Raw genomic sequence first — 27,799 nt, forward strand, 5'->3', positions numbered from 1 at the left:
CCGTGGGGCTCCCGCAAGTCCATGCAGAGTTTTCATGGAGACCAGGAGGCACTGAGGGCAAATACTCCACAGCCTTAATGCAGGCAGTGGGGTTAGGGCAGTTTCATGGTTGAACCTGAGACACTAGAAACAAGCCAGCAACTTTACACACGTCTGGACCATTCATCCAGGGGTTCATAATGGCCAGACCTGTGCTCACACTGGCAACGACTGGGGAACCACCTGCACACGTTGCTTGAGCAGCTGGTCACGAGGTCAGCTGGGCAGGAAAATGTCGATTCCATGGTTCTACTGGCCAAACCCCTTCTCCTTTAAACAGGCCCAACAGGTGGAAAGGGGCTGCCCCCCCACGGCACCTAAGGGTTTGCAAGTTGCAATGCCCTTTTATCACCTGTGCTGAGAACTGAGTTGCATTTGCTCATCTTCACATGTTCTTTTATGGGTTTCAGAGTATTACGTGCAGCCCTCTCGCCCCCAATGTAGAGCACTCCTAACTCATGATGAAATAAACTACCTTGTCTTCATCAACCTTCTTTACTGTGTTTTGGACAATCACGGCACCATCAGTGATGGCAGGGACTGCCCGATTTCCTGCCACCCTCACAGCCCTCCCACCGCAGCCCACCCTGCCAGGGCCTGAGTCAGGCTCGCCTTTCAGTCTGGTGCTGCCCACGGTAGGACCTTGAATGTGTGCCGTCCAGTTTGCACGGCCACCTCATTAAGGAATCTTCACTGGAGCACAGCTGGTTCTGTTTATTCCCTGAATCTGGTATTTTGAAACATTTCTGCAGGAGATACGCAGCTTGCAGCCCCAAAGAAGGTCTCAGTGGAGCAAGCCAGCGCTCTCCGGGGGGGAGGGGGCTCTCCTCCAACGTCACCCGAGGCCCACCATGTGCAAAATGCCAGCACATGGGATGGCATGAGTGCCGGTGAGAGCCAGCGCAGGCCCCCAGGGAACAACAGGAAGAAGCTAATCCAGGGAGAGGCCAGGCTTCTCTGTGCGGTCATCATCTCGGCTGTTGGTCCGAGTGCCCCGCAACTCTGTGGAAACAAGAAATGACGCTTGCACTCGCAACCCTGCAGCATCAGCTAGAGCAACAAGCACCAGGGCCAACTAGAAGCTCACTCCGGGGAGGCTGGTCACTCCAGGAGTGCCGGGGCAGCGGGCTGGAGACAGGCCCTGCGATGGCCGAGCTTCTAGGCTGCAGGAAGGAGAGCTGGCTGCCTGGGACCCTCTGCCCACAGGGATCAGAAACAGGCAGGAGCCATCATTCCTGTCATGGGGGCATCCCTGGCCGGCACTGCATGCCAGCTCGCCTGCCTGCTGCCTGGTCTCCTGGCCCCAAACACGGGAGCTCCAAGAACATAAAAGCAAAGGCCCTGAGTAACATGTATGGGCCTCCATCTGTCGGAAGCCGGCAGGGCCCTTTCCCTGAAGGACAGTCCACAGTGCAGGGTCCCTGGAGTGGGGACACAGTGCAGCTCAGAGCCGCGCTGGAACAGCCTTTCACTCTCAACAGAGGCAGTCACATCTGCTGCCCCTTTAATGACGTCGAATGCCACGCTCTCACTTGAAAGCAGCCTTTCTCGGCATAAACAAAGGCATAAACAGTCCATAAATTGTTTGCTGATATGGGAACCGAAGATATGCAGATAGAGAGACGGCTGCCGAGGACACGCATGGGGCGCCCAGAGAAAAAACGAGAATTAAATGTCAACGTACATCTTATCTCCCACAATAAACCCACGTCGACCAAAGACTATGCCGCTTGTTATCTGTTTCTTTATTAGCTCGAAAGAAAGCTGGCTGCATATTTTGACAAGGGGTCAAATGGTGGAAACAACTTGGTTAATTATCAGACGTCTACCTCAAACGCCACAGGCACCGCTTTCTCTTTGCAGGGCCTGCCGCATGCCTCGGCCGTTCAGAGCCCAACTGCTGAGATAAAAAGCACAGCGAGGTCGGCGGAGCAGCAGAAGCAGAGGGTTTTTATGGGCTTGACCTTGAAGACCTGGGCTCCGCGCACACAAGGAGAAATTGCTTCCTGCGCTGTGGAAATCTTGCCACTTGACTTTCAGCCCTGGCTCCTCCATAAAGGTGATTGAAGCCACGTCCTAATCGGCAGAGACCCCACAGCGGCTTGGGTCAGAGCCAAGACCCTTTCAGGGCTCTTCATGGCCCCTCCCAGTGGTGGGGGCGGATCGTAAAGTCCCCGGAATACAGAGGACTGCGCCCCCAGCCAGTTGGGCACAGGTCGGGTGGGGGCAGGAAATGGGGCCCTGGGGTTGGGGGGAGAGTCCCCCCGCCCCCGGACCACTTGCTGCCCATCCCTAGGATGGGATGTGACCTTAGAACGCTGGCCCTGGGGGCCCAGCCACACCATGTCAACCCCCAACTTTAATTCCATGCAGAGACGTGGCCTTGTCTGGGGGACAGTCACCTGTCACGCCAATTCTGGGCAGGAACAGCAGGGACCCGTGGGTGAGACTGCCAGGCAGTGCCCTCGCCATGTGGCCCCACGCCCACATCCCCTTCTGGCCACAGGCACTTTTTTGTCTGCAGAGGAATCAGGGATGTTCCCATCCTGCCCCTGCACGGCCTCCTTTACTCACTGCCTGCATTTAAGGGGCTGATTCCCTGGTTCTCTTGCTGGCCCAGAAGCTTCCTGAGAGCAAGCAGTTTGTTGGCCTTTCTCATAAACTGACACCTCAAGCACCGGGGACAAGCGAGAACCTGATGAGTAGCTGCTGGACGGATGTGTGAAGGTCGATCCTGAGGGCAGGCATGGAGATGTGACAGTGGCCACAAGCAGAGCCCCCCCCCCCCGAGTGGGAGTTAGCCTCGTGGGGGGATGTCTGCAGAATGTTCTCGAAGACTAAGCAATCGTGATGCCTTGAGACCGCAGAGAAGGCACACATGCTTGTGGCCCAGCCCTTCCGGAAATACAGATGTGGGAGCAGAGAAGACCAGCAATGAGGGGGAGCAGGGGGAAGACACCAGGGGAGGGGCCCCAGGTTTCAGGGAGGTGAGGAGCAGAGGGAGCCAGCAGCCCAGGTGACTGGAGTCAGAGGCATCAGGGTCACGTGGCTGAGGCCCGAGAGGCTCTGGCCAAGCTGCCCCAGCCATGCCCAAGCCTCCCCTCACCTAGGAAAGAAGAGCTGCACTCAGGAGGGAGATAGGACAAGACCCAGGAGCAAGGGAGACAGCCAGCTGCTCAAAGAGAAAGTGCCACCCAGGAGGTTGGGTTGGATGAGGCAGAGAGCAAAGCAGAGCGGCTTGGAAATGGGATGAGTGAGAGCGATGGGGGGGTAATGGGGGAAGGAGGAGGGGGAGGAGGGGGAAGGAGGAGGGGGAAGGAGGGGGGAAGAGAAGAAGAGGGAGGGGGAGGAGGGGGGAAGGAAGGAGAGAGGAGGAAGCAGATGAGGTGAGAGAAGAGCAGAGCCGAGCCAACCCAGAAACAGGATGAATGAGTGCGATGGGGGGAAGGGAGAAGGGGGGAGAAGGGGGGAGGGGGAGAGAGGGACGGGGGAGGGGGAGAAGGGGGGCCGCATGCCTCACAGGAACTAGATGCTCAGAGGATGCAAAAACATGCTCCAACTCGCGAATACGCTTTAAAAATTCAATTCATTTGGAAAACCAAGATGACGACCTCTCCCAGGATGTAGAAAAAAGTTAGAGGCAGAAAAGTGAGAGGAAAGAAGAGAGCCAGGAGGGACAATCCGATGGCAGATGGCCCCTCATGGGACCAAGAAGCCAAGCAGCAGCCTGTGGCGGGGGGTACATAGAACAGACCGTATGTAACACTCATTTTTATTGTACTACATATAATGCAGTACATATATTGTATATAGTATACTTTATAATCCCTTATGCTGTATACTATATATAGCATATACCCTGATACATGAATATAACATAACAATATAACACGTAATACAGATTAACCGCACGTGTGAATATGTGCGTGTTTACATATAAACAGAAGAGAACTTCCCAGAGATAAAGAAGAACGTGGATACTTGTATTGAAAAATCTCATAGAATTTCCCACAAAATTTATATACATATTTGTTTCTATTTAGGGCCACACCCACAACATATGGACGTTCCCAGGCCAGGGGTCGAATCAAGCTACAGCTGCTGACCTATGCCACAGCCACAGCCCCGCCAGATCTGAGCCACGTCTGCGACCTAAGCCATAGCCACAGCCATGACGGATCCATAACCCACTGAGCAAGACCAGCGATCAAACCTGTGTCCTCATGGATACTAGTTGGGTTCTTAACCCACTGAGCCACAATGGGAACGCCCACAAAATTAATGTTTGGAGAATGTATCCTATCACTAGAAAATCACCACCCCCCAGAGATAAACGTACCGTAACCACTGCATTTTTCTACAAAGCAAACCCAAGTCACCTATAAAGTCACATCTCCTGGAATGTCCTTTGCCTTTGCAGCTTCAGAGTTTAGGAGATGTTAGAACAATGGCTTTAAAACTTGAAGGGAACCAGAGTTCTGTGACAATCTAGGTGGGAGAAGACTCTGAAAGAGAACGGGTGTGTGCACCTGTGTAACTGAATCACTTTGTTGCACAGCAGAAGTGATTTTAACCTTACATCAGCTCCACCTCAATAAAACTTTTAAAAATGAGAAAAAATGTTCACAGGAATAACAATTCAAGCAAAGGCTGTGTAACTGCACAACCTACCCATCAGGCTGGAAGGCGAGGGAGAATTTTAAACATCAAAGACGTCTGAAGCGTTTGCATTGGGACATTCTTTCAGGATACGCTCCAGGAAAGTGTGGCTGAGGATGAGGGAAGGAGACTCTCAACTGGAGAGAGGTCGAGGCTGGGGGCCAGCAGAGTGTGGTGTGGGGTTCTAGCGTCCCAGTCCGGAGGGAGCCGCAGGAGCAGGAGAACCAGAAAGAGAGATGCTTTGAGGAGGGAGGGGCCCCCAGAGAAAAAAAGCGCAGTGAGGAGTTTGAAAAAGATGCTGGAAACATGTGAGACTACAGAGCAAAGAACCACAGGACAAAGACACATAGGAAAGCCAAGCTTTACCGGGCATGATTCGAAGCAATTAGGAGTTGCCATATCTGTCTGGCTCTGCTGATGGCATGTGGTCCCAGATGGGGTGGGGCTCTCTCTGGAGCAGCATCTTCTTAATTATCTCATTGAAAATTTATTTATTGATTGGAGTCCCCTTCATGGCTCAGTGGGTTAAGAATCCAACTAGCATCCAGGAGGACGCGGGTTCAATCCCTGGGCTCTCTCAGAGGGTCAGGGACCCAGCGTTGCCGACAGCTGTGGCTCGCAGACTCTGCTCGAGTCCCGTGTGGCTGTGGCTGTGGCTGTGGCCACATTCCATCCCTAGCTAGCCGATGCAACCCCTAGCCTGGGAACTTCCATAAACTGCAGGTTCAGCCCTACAAAGAAAAGAAAAAAGTTGATTTATTCATCAATGTGTTTCTTAACTTTAGAGCCAGTCTATGAATGCCTCCAGAAGAATCTCAGTGGTGATTAGAGAAGGTTAGCAATCAACGCCCCTGCCGGGTAAGTGGGGCCCGAGGGAGGACCGGGTGGGCTGGGAGGGCAGTGGGCCCCCGCCCTCAGACTATAGAACAGGGAGTCACGCCTTAGGGAGGTCATCGCCCTTCCTGAGGAAGGAGAGTTAGGAGTTTAGGGTTGTATTTACCTGTCGTGTACTGCAAGAGGATTCAGCTTGGAACGCCTAAGACGATACAGCCTCACTGCGTGGGCTTGGGTAAGATCGCTCCACTCTTGAGGGGGCTGTGGCGGTGACGGACTCCTGGGGGCTCCCAGCTCGCTGTGTCCAAGCCCCTGGACGTCCACCCACGCCAGCCCTCACTCTGACCGCTAGACCTGCGTCGCCAGTGAGACACAAGCAGGGACTGGAGAGCGGCCTGCACACTGGCATCTGCCCCCTTCGCTGACCCGAGAAGCCTCCTCCACGTGGAAAATGTGGTTGCACGTGTCTGTCCCCCTTTCCTCCTGCAGAGCCGACGGACAGACATGTGGTTACCACCACCCTGGACGCAGCCGACCCCGGGCAAGGCGGCAGCTGGTGTGTGAGGGAGCGGCCCGGAGTGACAGACCCAGGGCTCAGCAGCTGAGTCAGTGGTGGTTGTTTTCAGTCCCTAAATTTTGGGGAGGTTTATTCTAGCAGTGGGTGACGGTCTCAGAAAGGGCTGCGGAAAGAGCTGTTAAGGCAGAAACCTAACGAGCACGGCGTTTACATCAGGACCAGGCGGAAAGTGGGGGCTGGATCCCATTATGCAGCACGGAGGCAATCGGCAAGGCCGCGGCCTGCGGTCACTTGGAAGATGGAAAATACACTCAGGGACCCGAGTCAGTGACCTCAGAAGATCCTGTGCCGGCAGAAGGCTACAAGTGTCAGCCTCTCGGCTGCTTGTGATGAGACAGGAGGCCAGCAAGACAAGCTCAAGAAAGAACTGTGCAGTTTGCAGTGGAAATGAGACAGCAGGACTTGCTGAGTTGGAAAAAGAAACCCTTTCCCATTCCCGGGCCCCCAGCTGGTAAGCGGTCCTGAAAGTGAAGTGAAGCCTTAGCCAGAAGCCAGAGAAATGAGCCTGCTGTAAAACACTGTGGAGGATGCAGGGCGGCGTCTAGCAGCGAGGTGAACAGGCTTCTAAGACACCGTGCAGGTGCAATCCTACAGAAGCCTAAGCCTGTGGTTGTTGAGACTCTATTTCAACCATTCATGTGGGTGTGGCTTTCACTGCCTCTAACACATAGGAAAGCCACAAAGTTGTCAAGAGAGTTAAACCAGCAGGAGACTCACCTGCCCGAGCCAGCCCAAAGGGCTGACCCACAGAGTCACTGGCTAAACAAGTGGTCACTCTCTGAAGCCACTGCATGGGATAGTTCGTTAGTGGGCAGAGGCTCAGTTTCCCATCACGCAACCAAAGATGGCCAATAATGTTCTTCATCTTTCGTGGGATGTAGTTGCCATGGCCCAAAATGGACAATTACAGAAATAAAACTATAAGCAGTCTGGCTACAATGGAAAGGTTAACCGGCAAAACTGCAGAACAGGCAGCCATTGAAAGAAGCAGCTTCTGGGGTGGGGGTGCACACCCTCGCTCTTGAGCTTGGTCATCCAGCCCCAAGGGAAACCGGTGGAACCGGAGCCCAGACGGGACGTGCTGGATGCATCATGCCATAGAGCAGCGCACCTGGGGGTTGGCGGATGGGTGTTGGGGGTAAGGGAGGGAGGGAGCTCTCGGCAGAGCCTCTGAGGATGACTTAGGTGTATGGCGAAGGATGCAGGCACAGTGTCCCCCACAGGCACGTAGTAGGGGCGGGGGTACAATTAGAATGAAAGTTAGGCTGAAGAGAAGACAGCAGCCAGCTCCCACAGAGTGTGGCTGTCAGGTCCGCCACCAGCCCGGCCAGGACTTCAGCGTCCAGGTGTCCCGGGTGTGCTGGGATGTCCTTGATGGGTTCTGGTCCAGGTGACCGCGTGGGGACGGCTTCCTCCTGCTCACGCCCAGTGAAGTCATGGTCAGCCTTTGTCTTCCCTCTGGACAGAGCGCTCTGTGTGACTCAAGGGTCCGGGCGCCCCCACCTGCCCCACTGCTGTCTAGAAGATTGATGCTGTTCCCCTGGCGGATCGGAGGCCAGCAAAGACCTAGCGCACCTCTGTCTCCTGAGCATAGGTGGCCAGGCGTCTTCCTGGCCGGGACACCCTGGCCTTGGGGCAGTAGCCTGGGAGCAGGAGGGGCTGTGGTCATTACAGGAAGAGGCAGGTCCTATAGGGCAGCCAGTGGACAAAAGCCCGTTCAGGGCAGTTGTGGCGGCACCTGGAAAAAGGCAAGTTCCTGCCTAGAGATGGGACAACACTGGGGCTGTCACCGCCAATCATGCCCGGACCCCAGGTGCCTCCTGGAACTGAGCCTGCATCCAGGCGCCTCCTCCTCACCAGAGCACAGAAGGCCCAGGAGACAGCGTTGTGTGAAGAAGGGCCAGCAGGCTCTCACACTTTCTCCAAGGGGCCTCACTGGTATTTCTGCCACTGGCATGCAGAGCAGGGCTTGTGACCCACCGCACACTGGGAAAAGTGTCAGTGAAACATGATTACAGAGGCGGGGAAGGAGGCCGCAGGAGCAATATTAATTACAGCATTTAATCCATTAGGCAGGCCTGCCAGCTTAACCTCCTCGGAATTCTTTGAGTTTGCCTATGATTAATTATTTTTGGAAATAGCAGCCCACATCATAGGTTGTTAATAGGTTTAAAATAATAAAATTAAAAAAAAATTATGAGAGGTTTACATCGGCTTTAGCTTCCTAAGTGCCTGCAGTAATTTCACTTGTAAAGGGCACTCACTTCCTTCCACAGAGCCTTCTCTTCCATCTGCATCCCCTCCACCCACATCCTCTCTCCACCCGCGTCCCCTCCTCCCGCGTCCCCCCTCCCGCGTCCCCTCCACCCGTGTCCCCTCCACCTGCATCCTCTCCACCCAGATCCTCTCCACCCGCGTCCTGTCCACCCGCATCTTCTCCGCATCCTCTCCCAACAAAGGTCCCCCCAGCATGGGACCTTCAGACAGCCCTCCTCCCCGCACCCCTGCACAGGGCTCCTCCTTGTGACGCCTGTGCCTGCCTGTGCAGAACCCAGGGCTCCCCGGGGCTGTGGCCAGAGTCAGAGCAGAGGCAAGGCTCCCTTCAGAGAGCAGCCTGGGCTCACCTTCTGCCCCCCAGGTGGGACCATCACCAGGCAGGGGGTGAGATGCCCTTTGGCATCATCCTCCTCTAAGCACCAAAGGCAGGGGTGCCACTGGTTGGCACCCAGAGTTACATGCTCCAGGGACAGAGTCACTAGTACTGTGTTCAAACCCCCTCCCCAGACACCCTCTGCATCCAACTCTCAGGAGGCTGGGCTCAGGGATTCCCAAGGTCATGGGTGTGCAGAGAGGCAGACAGTGACTTCATTCAGCAATGAACACAGCACCATCTCAGGGAGAGGTGGGAAGATGGACTATGCCTGTGCGCAGCTGTGAGCACACACATGAACACACACACACACCACACACACATACCAGACACACACACACCACACAACTGGCACATTTTCACTAGAAGGAGCAAGGAACGTCACATGACTCAAAGCTATTTTGTGTTGGGCGTGAGTAGCGCCTCGTGTGTGCATTTCAATTAATTTCTAGAAAGGAGCCCCTGTTTGAGCATGTGCGTTAGCTGTAACCTACGCTCTGGCCCACTGTGATCAAATTTCGAGACGTGAGTGCGTAGATGAGGCGTCCACTGCACGTGGCTTGTGTCCCCCCTGCCCCCGCTGGGGTCCCTGCCTTCAGTGCCCTCACATACCCACGCCCCCAGACAAGCCCCAAGCCCCACCGCGGAAACAAGGTATAAGTTTCCGGAGGCAGGAGAGTAAGAAAGAAAAGACAGGACAAAGAGATGATGAAAAGAAGCACAAAAGAGCACAGCCAAGGGGCTCTCAGGACGCATCCTTGCGGACTTCTCTCCCGACCGTCCACCCTGGACGGGTCCCCAAGTCTGGTGCGTCCCCTCGTTTCCAAATGGTTCTGAAATCCGCTGCCTCCCTCCACCCCACAGCACCAGCCCTGGTCCCCCGGCCTCGGGTCCTGCCCAAATCCCACCCCCGGCAGCGCAGGCCCTCGCACACCCTCGCGCACACCCTGCACACAATCCTGCACGCCTGTGCACACAGCGTGAACCTGTGTGAGTCTCCGAGCAAACCAGAGGAAACGTTACGGATTCTGGATGGGAATGCCAGGCCCTCTGATCCTTATCCGCTTTAAAATGAGGCAGAAAGATCAAGCCAGTTCCTTGGCGTGGCTCCCCTGTGAGGAAACGTGTGATGAGTGTGAGGTTTCCAGCCTGAAGGGATCCTGACGCAGAAGCCGCGGAGACGCATCCAGAGCTGTGGGTCTAACTGCTCCCGACGGCAACCCCAAACCCATCCCCGGAGCAGAGGGGGCCACACCTGAGCCTCTCCCGCTGCTTCCTCTGAAGCTCCGTGGGGCTACATTTCTGTGCTGCTCTCCCTGGAGAGTTGAAACATTCCAGAAGGGCTGGCGGAGGGGCAGACCTGCAAACACGGGGTTTGGAGTGGAGGCGGGGGCAGCTGGCTGCCTGGAGGCACCAGAATCCAGCCCCTCCATCAGGCGGTGCCAGAACCGCAGCCTGGGAAGCAGGGAGCTGGGAGGGCAGGGCAGCGCTGGGAAGAAAGGAGGCTGCTCCCTGCAGCCGACGTCCTGCCTCTGGAACCCACCCCGGCTGCCTGCTCCTCCGTGAGAAGGACGTGGGACGCCTCTTGTCTGTTCTCTGGGGGACGATGGGGGCTTCTGAGCATCCTGACCACAGCCAGCGGCTCCTGGCTGCCAGGTCCAGTCCTGGTCCAGGGCGCTGGTGAGGGCAGGACGTTACAGACACAGGAGGAACCGCTATCTGGGTTTGAAAAAAGGGAAAGAAACAGCAGCTGGTAAACCGAACCATTCCCTCCGGCAAAGCCGTGCGTTTCCCAATTTCCCTCCTTCTTTGAGACACTGAAGGCTCGTCGGCGGTTTTGGCAGGACTGCTTGCTACAAGCAACGCTGGCCTGCAGGTCACCTCCCTGTTATCACTGCAGGAAAGGGTGTGAGCAGCCGCTCCCAAACGTGTGAACACAAATACCAAAATAACGTTCCGTGCAGTCGGGAAAACGGTTAGGTCCATTTCACAGTTTTACCAGTTACTTAACTCGCAGGATGTGTGGGTGCTGCTCTGGCCTCGCGTCTGGCCAGGATGTGGACTCTCGGCTTACAGGTGCCATGGCAGCTTTCCTGTCTCAGTGTTCAGGAGGTCGAGGCATCCAGGCCTAGCCCATCCTGCAGCAGCAGACACTGCAAACGATGGCAGGTCCTCCTCTCTGACCCCATCTCAGAGCTGCCAGCCTGGCCCCCTTCGGGCTCTGAGTCCGCCCCGCGTCCCCCATCCGTCCATCCAGCACGCCCACAGCCCCTCCTCCTGGGCCCCCATCCCTCCAGTCCAGCGGCCTGGGCAAGGGGCCAGACCAGTGCAGCAGGCAGTGGGGGACATCCCAGCTCCCACCTCTCAGGCCTGGGCATCCCTTGATGAAGGACCCGGGCCTCAGATGTGCCCATGGCCACAGTCATGCAGATCTACCAAGATACCAAGGAAGGGCTGAAAATGACCGAAGTTCCCATTGTGGCTCAGTGCTAACAAACCAGACTAGTATCCAAAAGGACGCAGGTTCGATCCCTGGCTCCCCCAGTGGGTTAAGGATCCCATGTTGTGGCTGTGGCGTAGGCCAGCAGTTGCAGCACAGATTCTACCCCTAGCCTGGGAACGTCCATGTGCCACAACTATGGCCCTAATAAGAAAAAAAAAATTAAAAAAAAAATTACTGAAATTAGTGGGTAGGACAGACCACGCCCGCTCTCTCCTGGAGGAATGCTTAACGGCTGGGGCCCGAGGTGGTTTCCACACGTCTCTTCATTCGGGGGCACGGCACCCTCCCCGAGAAGCTGCCCGCAGGAGGGGGCGGGGGTGAACTGGGGCTGCGCACACATTTGTTTCGCTGTAACAGCTTTCTGAAGCTCTAATTCCCACCCTCTGGCTCACCCACTTCAAGCGTCCAAGGCGGTGGTCTTCACGCGATGCGCAGGGTTGTACGACTGTCCCCACAACCAAATTTGGAAAATTCTGTCGCCCAAAACGAGACCCCCGACCTCTTAGCAATCACTTTCCTTTTCTACCCGGGACCCCCCATCCCACCCTCATCTACTCTCTGTCTCCGTGGCTCTGTCTAGTCTGCACATCTCATATAAACGGAGTCGTGGAAGAACTTGGTTGGGGAGACCAACTTTTTCACTTTTTGTAACGTTTTCCAAGCGTGCCCATGTCGGCGCCCCAGTTCTGCTGACTCACGTTCCACGGGTGCATGGACCACATTTAACGCCCACGCTCACTGGCTGGAGAACATCCGGGCTGTTTCCACTTGGGGGCCGCTCTGAATAACCCTGCTGTGAACACCTGGGTACGAGGGTCTGTGTGGACGTGTGAAAGCACATGTCTACACCTGGGTCTGTACCTGGAAGCAGAACTGCCGAGTCTTCCGGGAATTCTACGTTCAGCCCCTTGGGGACCCCGGGCTGCCTCCCGAGTGGCTGTGCCATTTTGCATTCCCTCCAGCAGGTACGAGGGTCCCAACTTCTCCACACCTTCACCAACACTATCATTGTCGCCTTTTTACTTTAGCCATGGCGGGTGCGAAGTGGGGCTTCACTGTGGTTTTGCTTTGCATTTCCGGATGGCTAATGATCCCGAGCATCTTTTCACGGGTCTATAGGCTACACGTACGTCCTCTTTGGAGAAACATCTATCAGATCCTTTGCTTATTCACTAATTGGGTTCTGTATCTTGCACATATCCTTTCACTTGTCCTTTTACAAGTCCAGATGAATCTTTAACAAACATAATGATTCTATGAAACATGGAGAATGTCTACTCCCTACATGATTCATGCAGATTGGCTGGTGTGGGGAGTGAGCTCCTCCCTGTGGACCCCGGCCTCGTATCACACCTACGCAACCTCTCCAGGAACAAGAGCACAGCCTCAGAGACCACAGAGGCCCAGAGAGCCACGGGGGTCCCTGCCTCCCAGCCCTTAGCCATGTCCAGCATGAGCCCTTCCTCCCACCCCACAGCCCCTACTGTTTTATTTCCCCCAGATGCTGCCTTGAGAAAAATGAGTACAATAAACATTATGGCTTATGTGAGGGACTTACAAGGACATTCAGGCCCAGTAGGATCTGTTCAGTGCAAGGTGGCTCTTAACATACAAGTGAGAATGTCACAGACACACCTAGACACACAAGTCTGGAACTGGGAGAGCCTTAGAGGCAGAAATCGGGGGATAACAGTGGAGGTGACAATTGAGCCATGGGACTGGGGGGGGGGTTCTGGGAGTTTGGACCCATCCCTCAGGCAGTTGTGTTGCAAAGCAGTGTATAGGCTGAGAAGGAAGGACTGAACCTGGGCTGGCTCTGTCTCTGGAGGGTGGCGGCAACAGGGGGCACACAGGGCATGGGGAGCTGCACCCCAGAAGGCGGGATTACCCAGGCTTGTGGCAACCCAGACGCAAATCAAACAAGGATGTATTGAGAAGGCGAAAGTGAGGAAGCCCATCGAATGCTGATAAACGGTCAGGATGGAGGACAGAAAACGCATTCAGGAAAATCCAGTGTTTGGTGACCACAGTAAGAGCTGTTTCTGTGGCATGGAGGAGCCAGGTCTGCTTGGATTGAGAAACCAAGCAGGATGAGAGAAAAAAAAATCAGATGAGAGAAATTAAGACCAGCAGTAGGGGGCTTTCACAGAAGAATGCCGTTTAAGGCGAGAGCGATGCAGTCCGATGCCGCAGGAAGAAGCAGGTCAGAGAAAGAGCCCCAAGGCAGCCCTGCCAGATGGTCCTGTGTGATGACGGGTACCTCCATCTGCCCAGATGCTCGGGACAGCTCTTCGATGCCACCCTGATCCGGTCTTTCTCTCACACCCACACGCAGTCTGCCAACCAGCCCGCCGTGTGTACTTTCAGTATGAACCCAGGTCAGACCACTCCCCCCGTCACCATCGGCCTGGTCCAAGCTCCAGCATCGCCAACAGTGTCACTGGGGAAGCGCCCCCCCCCACCCCCGACCCTGGCTGTGTCCAAAACAGAACAAACGAGCACAATGGAAGACACGCAGGGGCCCTGCGTGTACGACAAAGACCCAGCGGGCTGATGCGAGAGCACTAGACCATGACGGCATTCGCAGGAGCTGCGCCTGGTGGCCTGGGTGGGGCTGCCCTGACCTTGGAAAGTGCGGGGCCCCTGATCCGTGGATTCACAGCTCCTCAGAGCAGACACCCCTCAGGCGACATCACCCTGCTGGGTCCTCGGGACGCAGCCCCTTTTCTGCCACCAGCCATAAGGTCACGGCACCCTTTAGCCCCTGGGGCTCCCCCTGATTCACACACCCTCTGAATCTCCGCAGGGCCCCCACTGTGGGTCTGGTGCTTGGACCTCCATGGACCTCTGCTTTTCACGGTGGTTCTGCTGGCCTCTTCTTCCTACGTCCACGGGCTGCCTCCCTTTCCCGTGGACACTCACTGAACACCCACCGTGCACGGATGGTCCCGAGGGCCGAGCCCAGTCATGGCCCCGTCTCTCCGCACAGTCACCGCCTGCCCCTCACCCAGCTCCTTCCTGTTGGCCCGGCCAATGTCACCATCCGACCCCCGAGGGGGCGAGGTGTCCTAAGGACAAGAGAGGCCGGGGGGCTGAAGGATGTCCTGGAACCCGAGGACCTCCTCTCCAGGTCAGCATCTCAGTTCACTGGGAGCCAGGGAGTCCCTTTTACAGAAGCCTCTTTCGGAAGATGCTCTGCGCCCACACCGCGGGCATCCAGGCCCTGCCCCCACCCTGGCAAGAACTGTCACGGCTTGAGAAGAGTCTACCGTCTCCATGGCCCCACCCCTGAGCTTGGATGGTTATGACCTTTAGGGGAGGCCAGGTCACAAAACCAACCCCGCCCACCGGCGGTGTCACCCAACCAGCTTGGTTTGCAGAGGGCCCCATTGCACCTGGCTCTTGGCACTGCCCGCTGCCCCCTACACTCCCAAAGTGCTCACCCCGGATGCCAGGGGCCTCCGCCCACAGCCACTAGGACTCTTGCTGCCCCGGGGCTGCGTCTGAGTAGCAGTTTGGGCTTAGGTGTGGGGTGGGCAGACAGGCCAGGGAATTAGAGGCTTCGGGAGCTGCCCTCACAAGATGGGTGGGAAAAGAACCCGGCTTCCTTCCTCCTTGCTTGAAGAATATGCTGGACCTTCAGCCACCCTACCGCCAGGGGGCTCACACCCCTAGAGGTTCCCGTTGCCCACCTCACCAGCCCCTCTCCCCATGCTCATGGGCTGCTGGGGGCACCCATCCTAGGACCGGGTTCATGTCCTATGTACCCGGCCTGGCTCCCCGCAGGACCCACCAGCCCCAGAAAGGGCAGGACGCGGTGGTCGCTGACCTGGTCCCATCAAGTTGGGAACCACACTGGAGGTGCTCAGGAATTGAGGGGGCGGGTATTGGGTGGGGAATGGGATTAAGGAAATCTACTTAAGAAAATTCGGATTTTCTCTACACACTTTGCGGGAAGAGTCCATCGTCCTGAGTAGACAGGTGCAGGTTCAGCAGCGGCCTCAGCAGATGCGACATCCCAATTAAAACAAAGGAAAGCAAAGGGGGACAGCGTCTCGGGACATCTGGATCCTTCAGGGTGACACAGCATGTACACGCCACTGGTCCCCAGCTCTGCATCTGTGAGTCCCAGACAAGAGCTGTCCTCTCCAGGGCCACACTCGCAGCATATGGAGGGTCTCAGGCCAGGGGTCAAATCGGAGCTGTAGCTGTTGGCCACGGCCACAGCCACAGCCACAGCCATGCCAGATCCAAGCTGCGTCTGCGACCTACACCACCGCTCACGGCAACGCCGGACGGATCCTTAACCCACTGAGCGAGGCCAGGAACAGAACCTGCACCCTCATGGTTCCAAGTGGATTCGTTTCTGCTGCGCCATGACGGGAACTCCTGTTCTCTCGTGAAAAGCCTCGCGTGTACGTAGGTCCCCTTCCACATGTGCACATCAGCAAATGACACATTCGTCCCCCGGCAAAACTTGGAAGCACAAGCTCCCGCTGGCTCCCCCAGGTCCACCTGACCTTGGCCTTGGCCCACGGGCACGCGCACGTGGCCGGCTTGGTGGGAACGCAAGCCATGGCCTCCTCCCTTTCAACCTCTGTGGGAAAGCAAAGCTTTCGGGCTGGGAGCTGGGAACCCGGCACAGACGGTCCTGTCCGCCCTCTCACAGAAGAACCTGGACACGGGTCTCCACCTGTGAAGAGAGCTCTGCTTGCAGAAGGCAGCTCGCACCTGCCCAGGCACACCTGCAACCCTGGCTCCTGGGCCAGCGCTTTGACCCCCTGCCTGACCACAGGGCCGACGGCTGACTCTGCCGGGGTGGAGAGCAGAGAGCTTTCTGGGGCTGCGGGGGTGGGCAGGGCTTTGTGGGGTCTGGGCCACTCGGTCAGGTCTTTTTAGAGGCTCAGGAGCTCTTACTCTGTCCCCAACACGTGTGCAGCCCTCTGTTGATCTTATTCATGCCCCAAGCGGGTCGTTTGGGAATTAAGACCGGACGGCTGGGCTTGCGGATGCCCCTAGGTGCTCCCTGGACCCCACCCTACAGCGCGCAGACACCAGGGTGCTTCGTCCCCTCCTGCATCCCCAACCAGATGCCACTCTTCAGACACTGGCCTCGGATGCTGTTACAACAGCACAGTTATCACGGGTCAGATGACAGGCCCGGCCCAGGAAGGGGCAGCTGCTCTGGCTACAGAAAGCTTCACGCCAAGTCACAGGGACTTACACGCAGAGACAGCGCTCTGGCTGGTGGCCATGGCGACAGCATCGGATGCAGCAGCCGAGCCTCTTAGAGGCTGTTCCCCACTGGAGACCAGTCTTCCTGGCTCTCCCCTCCTCCCTCCGTCTGCGGGCGGACCTGTTTTCTCAGCCCTTCAGGGATCCTTCTAAAAATTCCATCCCCACCCACCCACCCCCCACCCCAGAAGAGCATGAGCCCCGGGGTCCAGACCACATGCCTGATGTGTGTGAGTGTGGCCTCGCTGCCCTCTCTGCTTGGGTTGGTCATGTCCCCACAGCCCCAGCAGCCTGACCAGAGTCGTGGTCATCAGGCCATGGATTTTAGCACAACTGCTCTAGTCCTGAATGAGAACTATGATGGGGGAGGGGTGGGTAGGGGAGGGGGGAGGGGGAGGGGTGCGGCCCTCAAAAGACCAAAAGGAAAACAAAAAGAGAGAGGCTGGCTCCTGCTCAGCTCCAAATCGGCAGTCCAGTCAAGGGGCAGGTGGCGGGAGGGTGATGAGGGAGGGGCTGGAGGTGGTGGCGCCCAGAGAAGAAAGGCAGAGCCCTCGGGATGGGGCTGCGGTCCAGGCCTGCTCTCCCTTTCCAGGCTTCGGAACTTGGGTCTTCGACCACCTCCCACTCTGTCCCTCAGCTGCACAGGGTCCAAGAGGTGTCTCAGGGTGAAAGTTTGGGATTTCAGGAAAGGCCAGTCTTCAAGAATCTGGCAATTGGAGAACAGCCACTCCTCTGAAGTCCTTCGAAAAGAGCCTGGTTTCTCGGAGTTTCCATCATGGTGCAGCAGAAACGTATCACGACCAGGATCCGTGAGGTTGTGGGTTCAATCCCTGGCCTCGCTCAGTGGGTTAAGGATCTGGTGTTGCCTGCGAGCTGTGGTGTGGGTCACGGACGTAGCTCGGAGCCCGTGTTGCTGTGGCTGTGGTGTAGGCCAGCAGCTGCAGCTCCAATTCCACCCCTAGCCTGGGAACCTCCATGTGCTGCAGGTGCGGCCCTCAGAAGACAGAAAAAAAGAGCCTGGTTTCTGCTGAGCTCCGATTGGCCGTCCAGTCAAGGAGCAGCTGGAAGGCGCCGCTGGGAAAGCCTGGCATGTGGCTCCCCACTTCGCCTGTGAGGGTCGAGCTTCGAAGAAGACGAGCTTGGTGGAGCAGGCCTGTCCCCACCCCCCGCTCTCTTACCGAGAACACAGGGCGCCGATGCCCCACAGCAGCATCAAGGGGCAACAGCTTTGCCCCAAGCACTGTCCTTGGCATGAAACTGGGGGTGAATAGGACAGAGAGGCCTGGCCTCCTGATCTCACCTTCAGCGGGTGGAGGGCAGCAGAGAAAACCAGCCAGAAGCAGATGCCAAGATAATTCCAGACAATGAGAAACGCTCCGGAGGAAGCAAACAGGTGACAGAGTGTTGATTCCTGAGACTTTAGAACCAGAGGGCCGTGGGGCTGCTCCGCTGGGCCTGAGTGATGCAGGAGCACCTCGAAGGGGAGGCAGTGGCCAGTGCAAAGGGCCTGAGGCAGCCGCACAGCTGGGGGGGGTACACGGTGTGAAAGCAGAGGGGGTTCAGTGGCAGCAGAGGCTCAGGTGGAGGTCACATGCAGTGGGCAGCAGACCCTCTGGGAAAAGTCTGGGGTCGCTTCTAAGCTCCAGGGGAGACAGTGTTTGGGAGTTTGGAGCAGGGGGTGGCGTGGTCTGGTGCAGAGATTTGAGAGGTGGGAGAGGGGGGAGCAGGGTGCTCCCGAGCAGCAGCCTCTGAGGCGGGAGCTGAGTGGGTCCGGATGAGAGGTCGGGCTTGGGGTCTGGGTCAGGAGGCCCCGTGTGAGGTTATCAGGCAAAAGGAGGCCCCCCAGGACGCCTGGAGGTATTGGGCTCAGACGCCAGGCAGACTGGGCTGTGGTCTCGGAATCAGGGCAGGAGAGCGCGGACCCCGAAGACCCCGGGAGACACCAGTTCTTTGGCTCTTTTTACGAGCGGGACCATGGGTAGGAAATCGATGCTTTTCTTAGAAAGCGTCGTTTGAGATACCAGTCGCCCAGCAGGAAGCATCCAGTGAAAAACTGGGCCTGTCAGCCTAGAGCCTGCGGGAGAAACGGGCCTGAGATAAAGTCGGGTGAGTTACTACCCAGGATGAGGGCGCGTGGCACACCCGAGAGAGGGTCCTGCACACCCCGGTTCTGTGCAAAGATTCCCCCCGCCGAACCCAGGATGGGTAACGGGGGGGCAGGCGTCCAAAAGGAAGGAGGGGACAGCTGTGCCTGGTCATTCAGGGAACTGCCCACCTGCCTCCCGACAGTGGATCGGAGGCGCGTGGTCTGTTTACCCGGATTCATAGAAACCGACAAATGCAGCACCAAAGTGAACGCGACAGCATCACACCTACAAGCGCCGGGGGAGACGACTTTACACAAAAAAAATTGTTTTAGGGAAAAGAGGCCATCACGGGAGAATCCACCAACCATGATTACACTGACGTAAAATTCAAAAAGTGCCGAAACTCTGAACTATGCTGTTAGAAATAACGCTTGAGGCGTTCCCGTTGTGGCGCAATGGTTAACGAGTCCGACTAGGAACCGTGAGGTTGCGGGTTCGTTCCCTGGCCTTGCTCAGTGGGTTAAGGATCTGGCGTTGCCGAGAGCTGTGGTGTAGGTCGCAGAAGCGGCTCGGATCCCGCGTTGCTGTGGCTGTGGCTCCGGTTGGACCTCTAGCCTGGGAACCTCCATATGCCGCGAGAGCGGCTCAAGAAAAGGCAAAAAGACCAAAAAAAAAGAAAAAAAGAAAAAGAAAAAAGAAATAATGCTTAAACATAAACGTATTTCCAAAAACAGCATGGGAATGACTGGCGCGTATTCAGGAAGTAATTATTCCGGGGGAGGGTGGAGGCTGGGTGGAGGGGGACGCTAGGGGAACAGAAACATCTCTTTTCTTGGGCTCCAAGGGGTATCGGCCTTCTTTGTACTTGGAATAAACATACACACACGCCCGCATGTGCCTGGTGGATTTGCCACGTTTTCTTTGCAAAGAAAGGGTGATTTGGAGCTAGCAGCGCAGGTGGTGAACACAGCTGGTGTCTCAGGGAAGGCGACAGCACGCAGGTTGCTTCTCTAGAGGACTAACCCGAACCCAAACCCTAACCAGGAAGACTTTTCTAGGTACGAAACCGAAAACATGCCTACTTCCTGATGGAAAGATTTGCAGCAGGTTCTCCATTTAGAAAACGCTGCACTTGACACGGCCTGAGCCTCATGACACTGGTTTGCCTGTGCGTATCTTGCATCTTTAATATGACCTCTCGTGTGAAAAACAGACTCTACAAAGTCCATTTGGGTTTGTTAAAATCCAATATTTTTTTCTACCAAAAGCAGCTCAATCTCTCCATCAGAAACACATATATCTTTCTCCCAGAAGAGTCCCAGGCACTGTGGAGTGTAAGCAATTACATTGCAACAGAATTTGTGTCTCTACAAATCTCTACAACGTTAATATGCATGACATTTTTGATTCGAATGGAGGAGGTCGCAGTTCTCAGACAAGAAGAGAAAAGCCTGAATCTCCAGGGCTGGGTCGCTGTTCTGGGGAGCCCGCTCCAGCATTCGCAGATCCCACCAGCCGGCGGAGCAGAGAGCCCCACGGAGCACTGCGTGGAGAGCCTGGCTCAGCGACCTTCCTGCCTTGTTATGTGCCTGGCTGGTGAGTTCCTGGTAGAAAAAAGAACCGTCACTTCCCAGCTGTTCTGTGGCAGGACACAGTGTTAAATTTAGACCATTAAATGGTTCTGGAAGCAAAGGAACAGGTGGTAAATGCCTTCCGAGGCAGATGGTACTTTTTATTAGTTGCGTTCGACAGTCTCTTGCTGTATTGGAGACCACGGCGCTCACTCCTATTCTAACTTTCTCCCTCGAATGCTTATGAAATGGTGGGCAAAAGTTTAAAAATAGTTACCCTCATTCTTTAAAAATCGCTTCATTTATTTCATCACACAGGGGCCGATGCTGGAGTTGCCTGGCACCTGTATCTCCCCAGGGTGGGCACCTGCCTCCAGCTTCCACATGACATGCAGGAGCACAGCTGAGGGGGTGCAGGTCAGGCAGGCTCCAGCCAGGAGAGTGGTTCTTAATACGTCGGCTCATATTTTCCCCTGATAAGTTTCACGTTCTCCTTAAAAACTGAGAAATAGATAGGAGACAAGATACACTTTTCTCACAAATGTGTTCCTTCTTTAACCTGAAACTCTTAAGGTTTAGGGACAACGCAACTGTGGATTAGCTGAGACCTACCAGAAGGAAAGGGAGCCACAGCACCCCTACCTTCAACCACTGGCTCCCACAAACGCTGAGTGCCCACAAACGAAACCCCTCCAGGTCAACCCTCAGCTCTGCCTACGCTCCCCTCCCTCGCGGCTGATTCACAAACAAACGTGGGAGAAATCGGAAAGAAGTCACGTAAGCAGAACAGGCTGTATCAAGCCTGTGGGTGTCCACTACAGAGAGTGGACAGCTGCTGAGAAACTGCGGGCGATGTGCGTACCCGGGTGCCCCTCTCTGCCAGGGACAGGGCGACACAACCAACAGCGGGCGACTCACAGGCTGGAAGGGGAAGGTGAGTGAATGGACTGCGAGCACAAGGTCAGCAGGAGCCCCCGGATGGGCGCAGTGTCCTTGCGCAGAGCAGCCGCCAGGACTAACAGGGCTGCACCTGTCAGCAACACCCCGAAAGAGAAAACCCACATTTGATTGAATTTAGAACTGGTCTAGGGGTTCTTTAAATACGGTATTGGAGTTCCTGTCATGGCTCAGCAGTTAACGAGCCCAAATAGCATTCATGAGGACACAGGTTTGATCCCTGGCCTCATTCAGTGGGTTAAGGGTCCAGCATTGTCGTGAGCTGCCGTGTAGGTCACAGATGCGGCTCAGATCCCACATTGCTGTGGCCGTGGTGTAGGTGGCAGCTACAGCTCCAATGGGACCCCTAGCCTGGGAACTTCCATATGCCATAGCTGTGGCCCTAAAAAGACAAAATATAAGTAAGTAAATAAATAAACAGGCTATCTTATTTGAAATTCTAAATCACGTCCACAGCATATGACTCAGCCACTCTTGAGGCTGATCTCTCCAGTCCTAAGCCTTCTTCCTTTCGGGGTCCTCCTGCTACTGGACCAGAACTCTCCCACGGGAGCATCTTCACACAGCAACCGGGTTTCTCGGCGTTCTAGAACACGAACCAGGATTTCGCGATGGAGGCGCTGGATATCTCCTTACCACGAGGCCGTCCTTGGTTGTAGCACGTGTAACAGAAGCCCTGGTCTCTACTCACTAGAGCCCAGTAGCAACCTCCAAGTTTCGATGACTAAAAAACGTCCCCAGCCATTGGAATGTCCCCTGGGGACAAAACTGCCCCCCCCTCCCCGTTGAGAACAGCAAAGCTAAGCCGCATAGGGTTTCTAAAGTTATCTGGCTTTTACTGGCTTTTATATAGTCTAACTCATTTCTCTAAAATAGGGATTATTAGCTTCTGAATAAAAACAGGATCGCTCATCAGCAGGAAAATTAAAGTTCATGAGCTTTTATAAAATCGACTTGAATGTGGAGCAAACTTCATGGAGAGGTGTATTCTTCGTGCCCATGAAATCTCTTTTGGTGTCGATGCCCTCCCGTGCCCTTGGCCCCATCCCCCCAGCCCTCCTCCTCCTCTGCCCTCCCCTCGCAGTGCACCTGTGCTAAGGCAGGGTAGGAATGTCTCAGCAGACGCTTGGGCCTCCCTGAGAAGGTCGTCAGGACCATCAGCTCTTCAGTCTCAGGGACCCTCCTTCTGCGGGGCCACTGACAGTGGCTAAAACAACAGCTCTGCTAGACACACTGTCTGCCCTCAGTCTCCTTCAGGCCTTTCTAAAATATTCAAGGGAAATTCTGGGACGGGTTTCATCACGGGCACGGCCAGTCTCTCTCAAATCCCTTCTGCTGACGTCAAGACCAGAGGGCCAGGGCGACCTCACTCGGTGGTCCTGCCTCCCCACAAACCACTTACAGGGGCAGCCCTGGGCAGAACCCCGCCCACCACAGATGCCTAGATTGGCCAAAGAGCTCCGAGGCTGCCCGCCAGGCTGGGGTCATTCGTGGGCCCAGGCCCCAAGCTCCCGCTTCACCCTCTGCAATGGTGGGAGTTTCAGACCAAAAGGATCAACAGGTCTACGAAGGCCCTTTCTGAAGCCACCTGCTGAGTGCTGTCTCTCTGCCTTTCTGGCCCTGCTGTGGCAGTTATCTACAAGCCCGGTCGTGGGGAAGGTGTCCTTTTCTGACGGAATGCACGTTATAGCAAATTTGATTAGAGAGCCTTATAAACACAAACATGGAAAAGACCCTAATGATTATGTCGCTTTATCAATCACGTAGGAGACATGCAGAGTGAAGCTGTCCCCGGAGTACACAGGGTTTGGTTCGGGTTCTTTCTGAGATTAATTTGCTCAGAAAATAGTAAGTCATCCTTAATAAATGCCAATGGACTGATGGATTTGAACCAAAATCTTGACACAGCTATAAATTACGTTCCACACAAGAGATTATCCATGTGTTTTATTTATTTCCCCCATCAAACCCTAAGTGCATGTTCACAAACACGCTGAAATAGAAATAAGATTTGGTTCTTGAGAATACAGCATTCTATTGACCAATGAATCCATCAGGCCAACACAGAAATGCAGAAGCCAAGGTCCCATGCTGGGAAAACCACATCAGACTTGCCAGAAGAAGACCAGAAAACCAAAAACACTTCCAAAACTAGAAAGTAATGAAACTAGGTTTTTTTCTCTTTCTGCCATGAAAAAAGAGTGTGTGTCAATGAGAACCTTGCAATCCAGGCTCTGATACCAGCACATCCTTCCAGCATGAACTCGAGTATAAAATTCATATTATAATTCCACAAAATTTCTATCCAAGTCCTATTGAATCACATTAAAAAACTAAAACTCAAATAGCAAGATTAGCTCGTGCCTCCAGACCTTACGAAACACAGCCGTTCCAGCTACATTTAAGGGTGGCCCCAAACGTGCGCTCACCAGGTGACAGTCAGCAGATGGGCTTGTATGGCTGAGAATGTGTTTGGACCACACGGCTGCAACCAGTCAAGGACCACCTCCTCCTGAGCCCCTCACCCTGCATCCAGCATGGCTCCCGACACCAGATCGTCGACCAGCCCCACCTCCGCCCCAAGGCCTCAGAACAGAACGCCCACTGCACGCAGGAACCCAATACTCACACCTGCTCCCCCTCCTCAGCCACAGCTCTGGTGGCTTCTGCACAGGACCCCACCCACCCGTGTGTTCAGAGCAGGCCCAGCTGGCCAGGCGAGGAGCGAGGGCTCCGTAAGGGCTTTGTACTAGTTCTTCTTTCATTAACTCAGATGCTTAACCATCTTCTAGAACATTGCCTTGACTTCTTCCAAGCAACACATGAGACAGAAATTCCTCAGCTGTGTGCATCACTCCCCGTAAAGACTTGGCAAAGGGACGTCTCATCTCTTCACACAGAAACTTAACACTCTGCTTTATGGCAGAAAATGCCTGGAGTGACTAACTAACAAGACCTTGAGGTCCGTCGTGTGGTTGGAAGATGAACAAGCCCATGGAAGCCTTGCCGAGTCTCCTGCCCGGCTGTCCTGCACGAGAACCCAGGAAGCCACAGACCTAGAGCAGGTGTGTCCCTGCCTCGCTCAACACGCTGTGGACGCTGGAGCCGGCCCGAGGCCTTGACAGCCTGGGCTCTGTGCTTACCGGAGAAGGACGCCTTCCGCAGGGGGATTTTGATGGGCGCCAGCGTCAGGAAGTGGCAGGGCTGCACGCTGGAGGGGGACGGGCCTCCACGTCTCTCGGCGTCCACAGAGACCATGGCTGCGGCGGCAGCTGCAATGGCAATGGTGGGGCTGCTGCCGACAGGCTTAAGGCTGTTGTGACAACCACCTGCAGAAGGGGACAGGGAGGTCAGCGAGGAATGCCTGGTGTCCACAGAGACGAGGCCATTTCATTCCGCAACAGACAAGCACCCAGAAAACAAGAGCAAGGGAACCCCTTTCATGTCCATGCCCTGGCCATGGTCCCAGAAATAAATGTGATGCACGTTCAACGTGCCCAGATGTCACCTGTGCACAGAGCTGTGTGTCATCGGACGTGTACAGTCATCAGGGGACATGCCCGCCTTAGAGAGAAGCGACTTTGCCGCAGCACACAACACCATGTTCAGTAAAGGAAGCAGATTCAGTTTACGTCAATTCCATCTCCACGCTATGTAGCCACTCAGTCAACAAACTGTCACTTGGATGATGAGGTGCCAAGCATCCTAGCTCTTAGGGACAGAGTCGCATGCCTCTTACTTTAAATCCAAAGGGCACACTCAGTGCCAGAGCCTGCAGACTTTCTCTTGGTTTCTGTCTTTCCCTATTTTCCAAATGTCCTCTGATGGGCATACACAGATTCTGAATGTAATTTTTTTATAGAGCAGGTCTAGGGTTACAGAAAAATTGAGCAGAAGGGAGAGGAAATTCTCACAGTTTCACCCACACCTGTTCCCCTCCTCTCACCCTATTCATTAGGTGCTGCACCTGTTACCCCTGACGGCACCACCGACGCCGATCCATTATCCTCACCCAGAGTCCCTGCTCTGCATTAAGGTTCACAGTTTGTGTTGTACTTTCTATGAATTTTGCCAAATGCGAAACTAATTCCCCCACAGGTTCCGTCTGTTTAGCTCCGCAAAGTGGAAACAACTAAGCCCAGCGAGGAAGGCAGGTAGAAAGCTGAGACAGGAGTTCGCGTCATGGCGCAGGGGTTAACGAATCTGACGAGTATCCGTGAGGACATGGGTTCAATCCCTGGCCTCGCTCTGTGGGTTAAGGATCTGGCATTGCCATGAGCTGTGGTGTAGGTCCCAGACGTGGCTCAGATCCTGTGTCACTATGGCTGTGGTGTAGGCTGGCAACTGCAGCTCCGATTCGACCCCTAGCCTGGGAACCTCCATGTGCCGTGGGTGTAGCCCTAAAAAGACCAAAAAAAAAAAAAAAAAAAAAAAGGAAAGAAAGCTGAGCTAGGCCAATGACTGGTACCATTAGCCAAGTTGTGAACACAAAGGAACAGTTCCCAAAGGAAGTTGAAAGTGCGACTCCGGGGAACACTAAACAGTAAGAAAGAGAAGCCGCCTTCTTGCTGAGATGGAGAAAGTGTGAGTGGTCTGGACAGAAGGTCAAACCAGCCCCAGGCTCCCCTTCAGCCAGAGCCTCGTCCAGAGCAAGGCCCCAACTCTCTCCAGTTCTGTGAAGGCTGAGGGAGGAGAGGAAGCCACAGAGGAAAAGTCTGGGGAGTTCCCCTTATGGCGCAGGGGGTTACGAATCCGACTAGTATCCGTGAGGATTCAGGCTCCATCCCTGGCCTTGATCAGTGGGTTAAGGATCTGGCGTTGCTGTGACTGTGGTGTAGACCTCAGCTGCAGCTCAGATTGGACCCCTAGCCTGGGAACCTCCATACGCCGCAGGTGCTGCTCTAAAAAGGGAAAAAGACAAGTCTGAAGCCAGCGGAGGGCGTGTCTCGAGGCTCAAGGAAGGGAGCGCCTCAGTAACATCGACGTGTGGGGGAGGCAGCAGGTGCTGAGGGGGAAGCTGCGGTGAGTGAAGCTCCAGCTACAATAATTAGTGATTTTCATTTTCTTTTTTTTTTTTTTTTTTAGGGCCGCACCTGCGGCATCAGGAAGTTTCTAGGGTAGGGGTCAAATCTGAGCTGTAGCCTCTGGCCTATGCCACAGCAATGCCAGATCTGAGCTGCGTCTGCAACCTACACCACAACTCACAGCAACGCTGGATCCTTCACCCACGGAGCAAGCCAGGGATCGATCCTGCATCCTCATGGGTACTAGTCAGGTTCCTTAACCACTGAGCCACAACGGGAACTCCTACAGGGTAGTTTAAATAAGCAACCAGTGCAGGTGGTGACTTTAAGCTGAAGCCAATGCTTGTCGACCACCAGAGACTCCTGGCATCTGTAAGAATCATGCTCAGGCCCCCCCGCCTGTGCTCTGCAAAGGGAACTATGAAGCCTGGATGCCAGCTCGCTTGTTTATAACATGGTTTACAGAACATTTTCAGCCCACTGTTGAGACCTATTGCTCAGAGAAAATAAAAGACTAGATGCCTTTCAAAAATACTGCTCATTGACAAAGCTTCTGGTCACCCACAAGCTCTGATGAGATGCCGTTTTCATGCGAACACGACATCCATTTTGTAGCCTGTGGATCAAGGAGGCGTTTTGACTTTCAAGTCTTCTTAGGTAAGAAATGCATTTAGTAAGGCTTAGAGCTGCCATAGATAGTGATGCCTCTGACGGATCTGGGCAAAGTCAATTAACACCCTTCCAGAAAGGATGTGCCATTCTAGACACCAGTAAGAACATTTGTGATCACAGGAAGAGGTCAACAGATCCACAGCAACAGGAGTTTGGGAGAAGTGGAGTCTAACCTCCATGGATGGCTTTGAGGGGTTTCAGACTTCAGGGGTGGAAGTCACTGCAGATGTGGTGGAAACAGCAAGAGAACTAGAATTAGAAGTGGAGCCTGAAGATGTGCCTGAGTCGCTGCATCTCAGGATAAAACTTGAAGACATGCAGTGTTGCTTCTCGGGGATGAGCCAAGAAAGTGTTTTCTTGAGATGCAATCTACTCCTGGTGAAGACGCTGGGAAGACTTTGAAAGGACAATGAAGGCATTACAGTATGACCCAAACTTAGCTGATAATGCAGCAGGGTTTGAGAGGACTGACTCCAGTTTTTACAGAATGTCTGCTGTCAAACCGCATGGCCTGCGACAGAAAAGTCATTTTTGAAAGGAAGTCAACTGATGCGGCAAATACACTGCTGTCTTGTTTTAAGAAATTGCCACAGCCACGTCAACCTTCTGCAACCACCGCCTTGATTAGGTCACAGCCTTCAACATCCAGGCAGAGATTCTCCAGCAAAAAGATGACAAACCCACCAACGGCTCAGAGGATGCGTAGCATTTTTCAGCAACAAAATCTTTTTAATTGAGGTCTGTACATTGTTTGAGAGAACGCTATTGAACACTTAGTCAACTGTACTACAGTGTAAATGTAACACTCAGATGCACTTGGAAAACAAACAAACAAACAAAAAAAGCTTTTTTGCCACATTCCTCTAATAACAGGGCCTGGAACCAAACCAGCAATATCTCCGAGGTGTGCCTGATATATTTCAAGTTCCTCTGTATTTTTCTTTTGTTTTTTATGGTTGCACCTGTGGCATATGAAAGTTGCCGGGCCAGG

At 54.7% G+C, this 27,799-nt stretch overlaps 1 protein-coding gene across 1 annotated transcript in view; it reads right to left on the reverse strand.

Annotated features, from left to right (window-relative positions):
- Positions 1-27,799, reverse strand: part of TCERG1L (transcription elongation regulator 1 like) — a 183,190-nt gene that overhangs the window by 118,943 nt on the left and 36,448 nt on the right. Inside the window, exon 6 of the mRNA XM_021073719.1 lies at positions 24,256-24,441. Within this exon, the coding sequence (XP_020929378.1) occupies positions 24,256-24,441 (186 nt within the window). The remainder of the gene's footprint in view (positions 1-24,255; positions 24,442-27,799) is intronic.

This window comes from Sus scrofa, chromosome 14 (assembly GCF_000003025.6).
Source record: "Sus scrofa isolate TJ Tabasco breed Duroc chromosome 14, Sscrofa11.1, whole genome shotgun sequence".
Lineage (NCBI taxonomy): Eukaryota > Metazoa > Chordata > Mammalia > Artiodactyla > Suidae > Sus > Sus scrofa.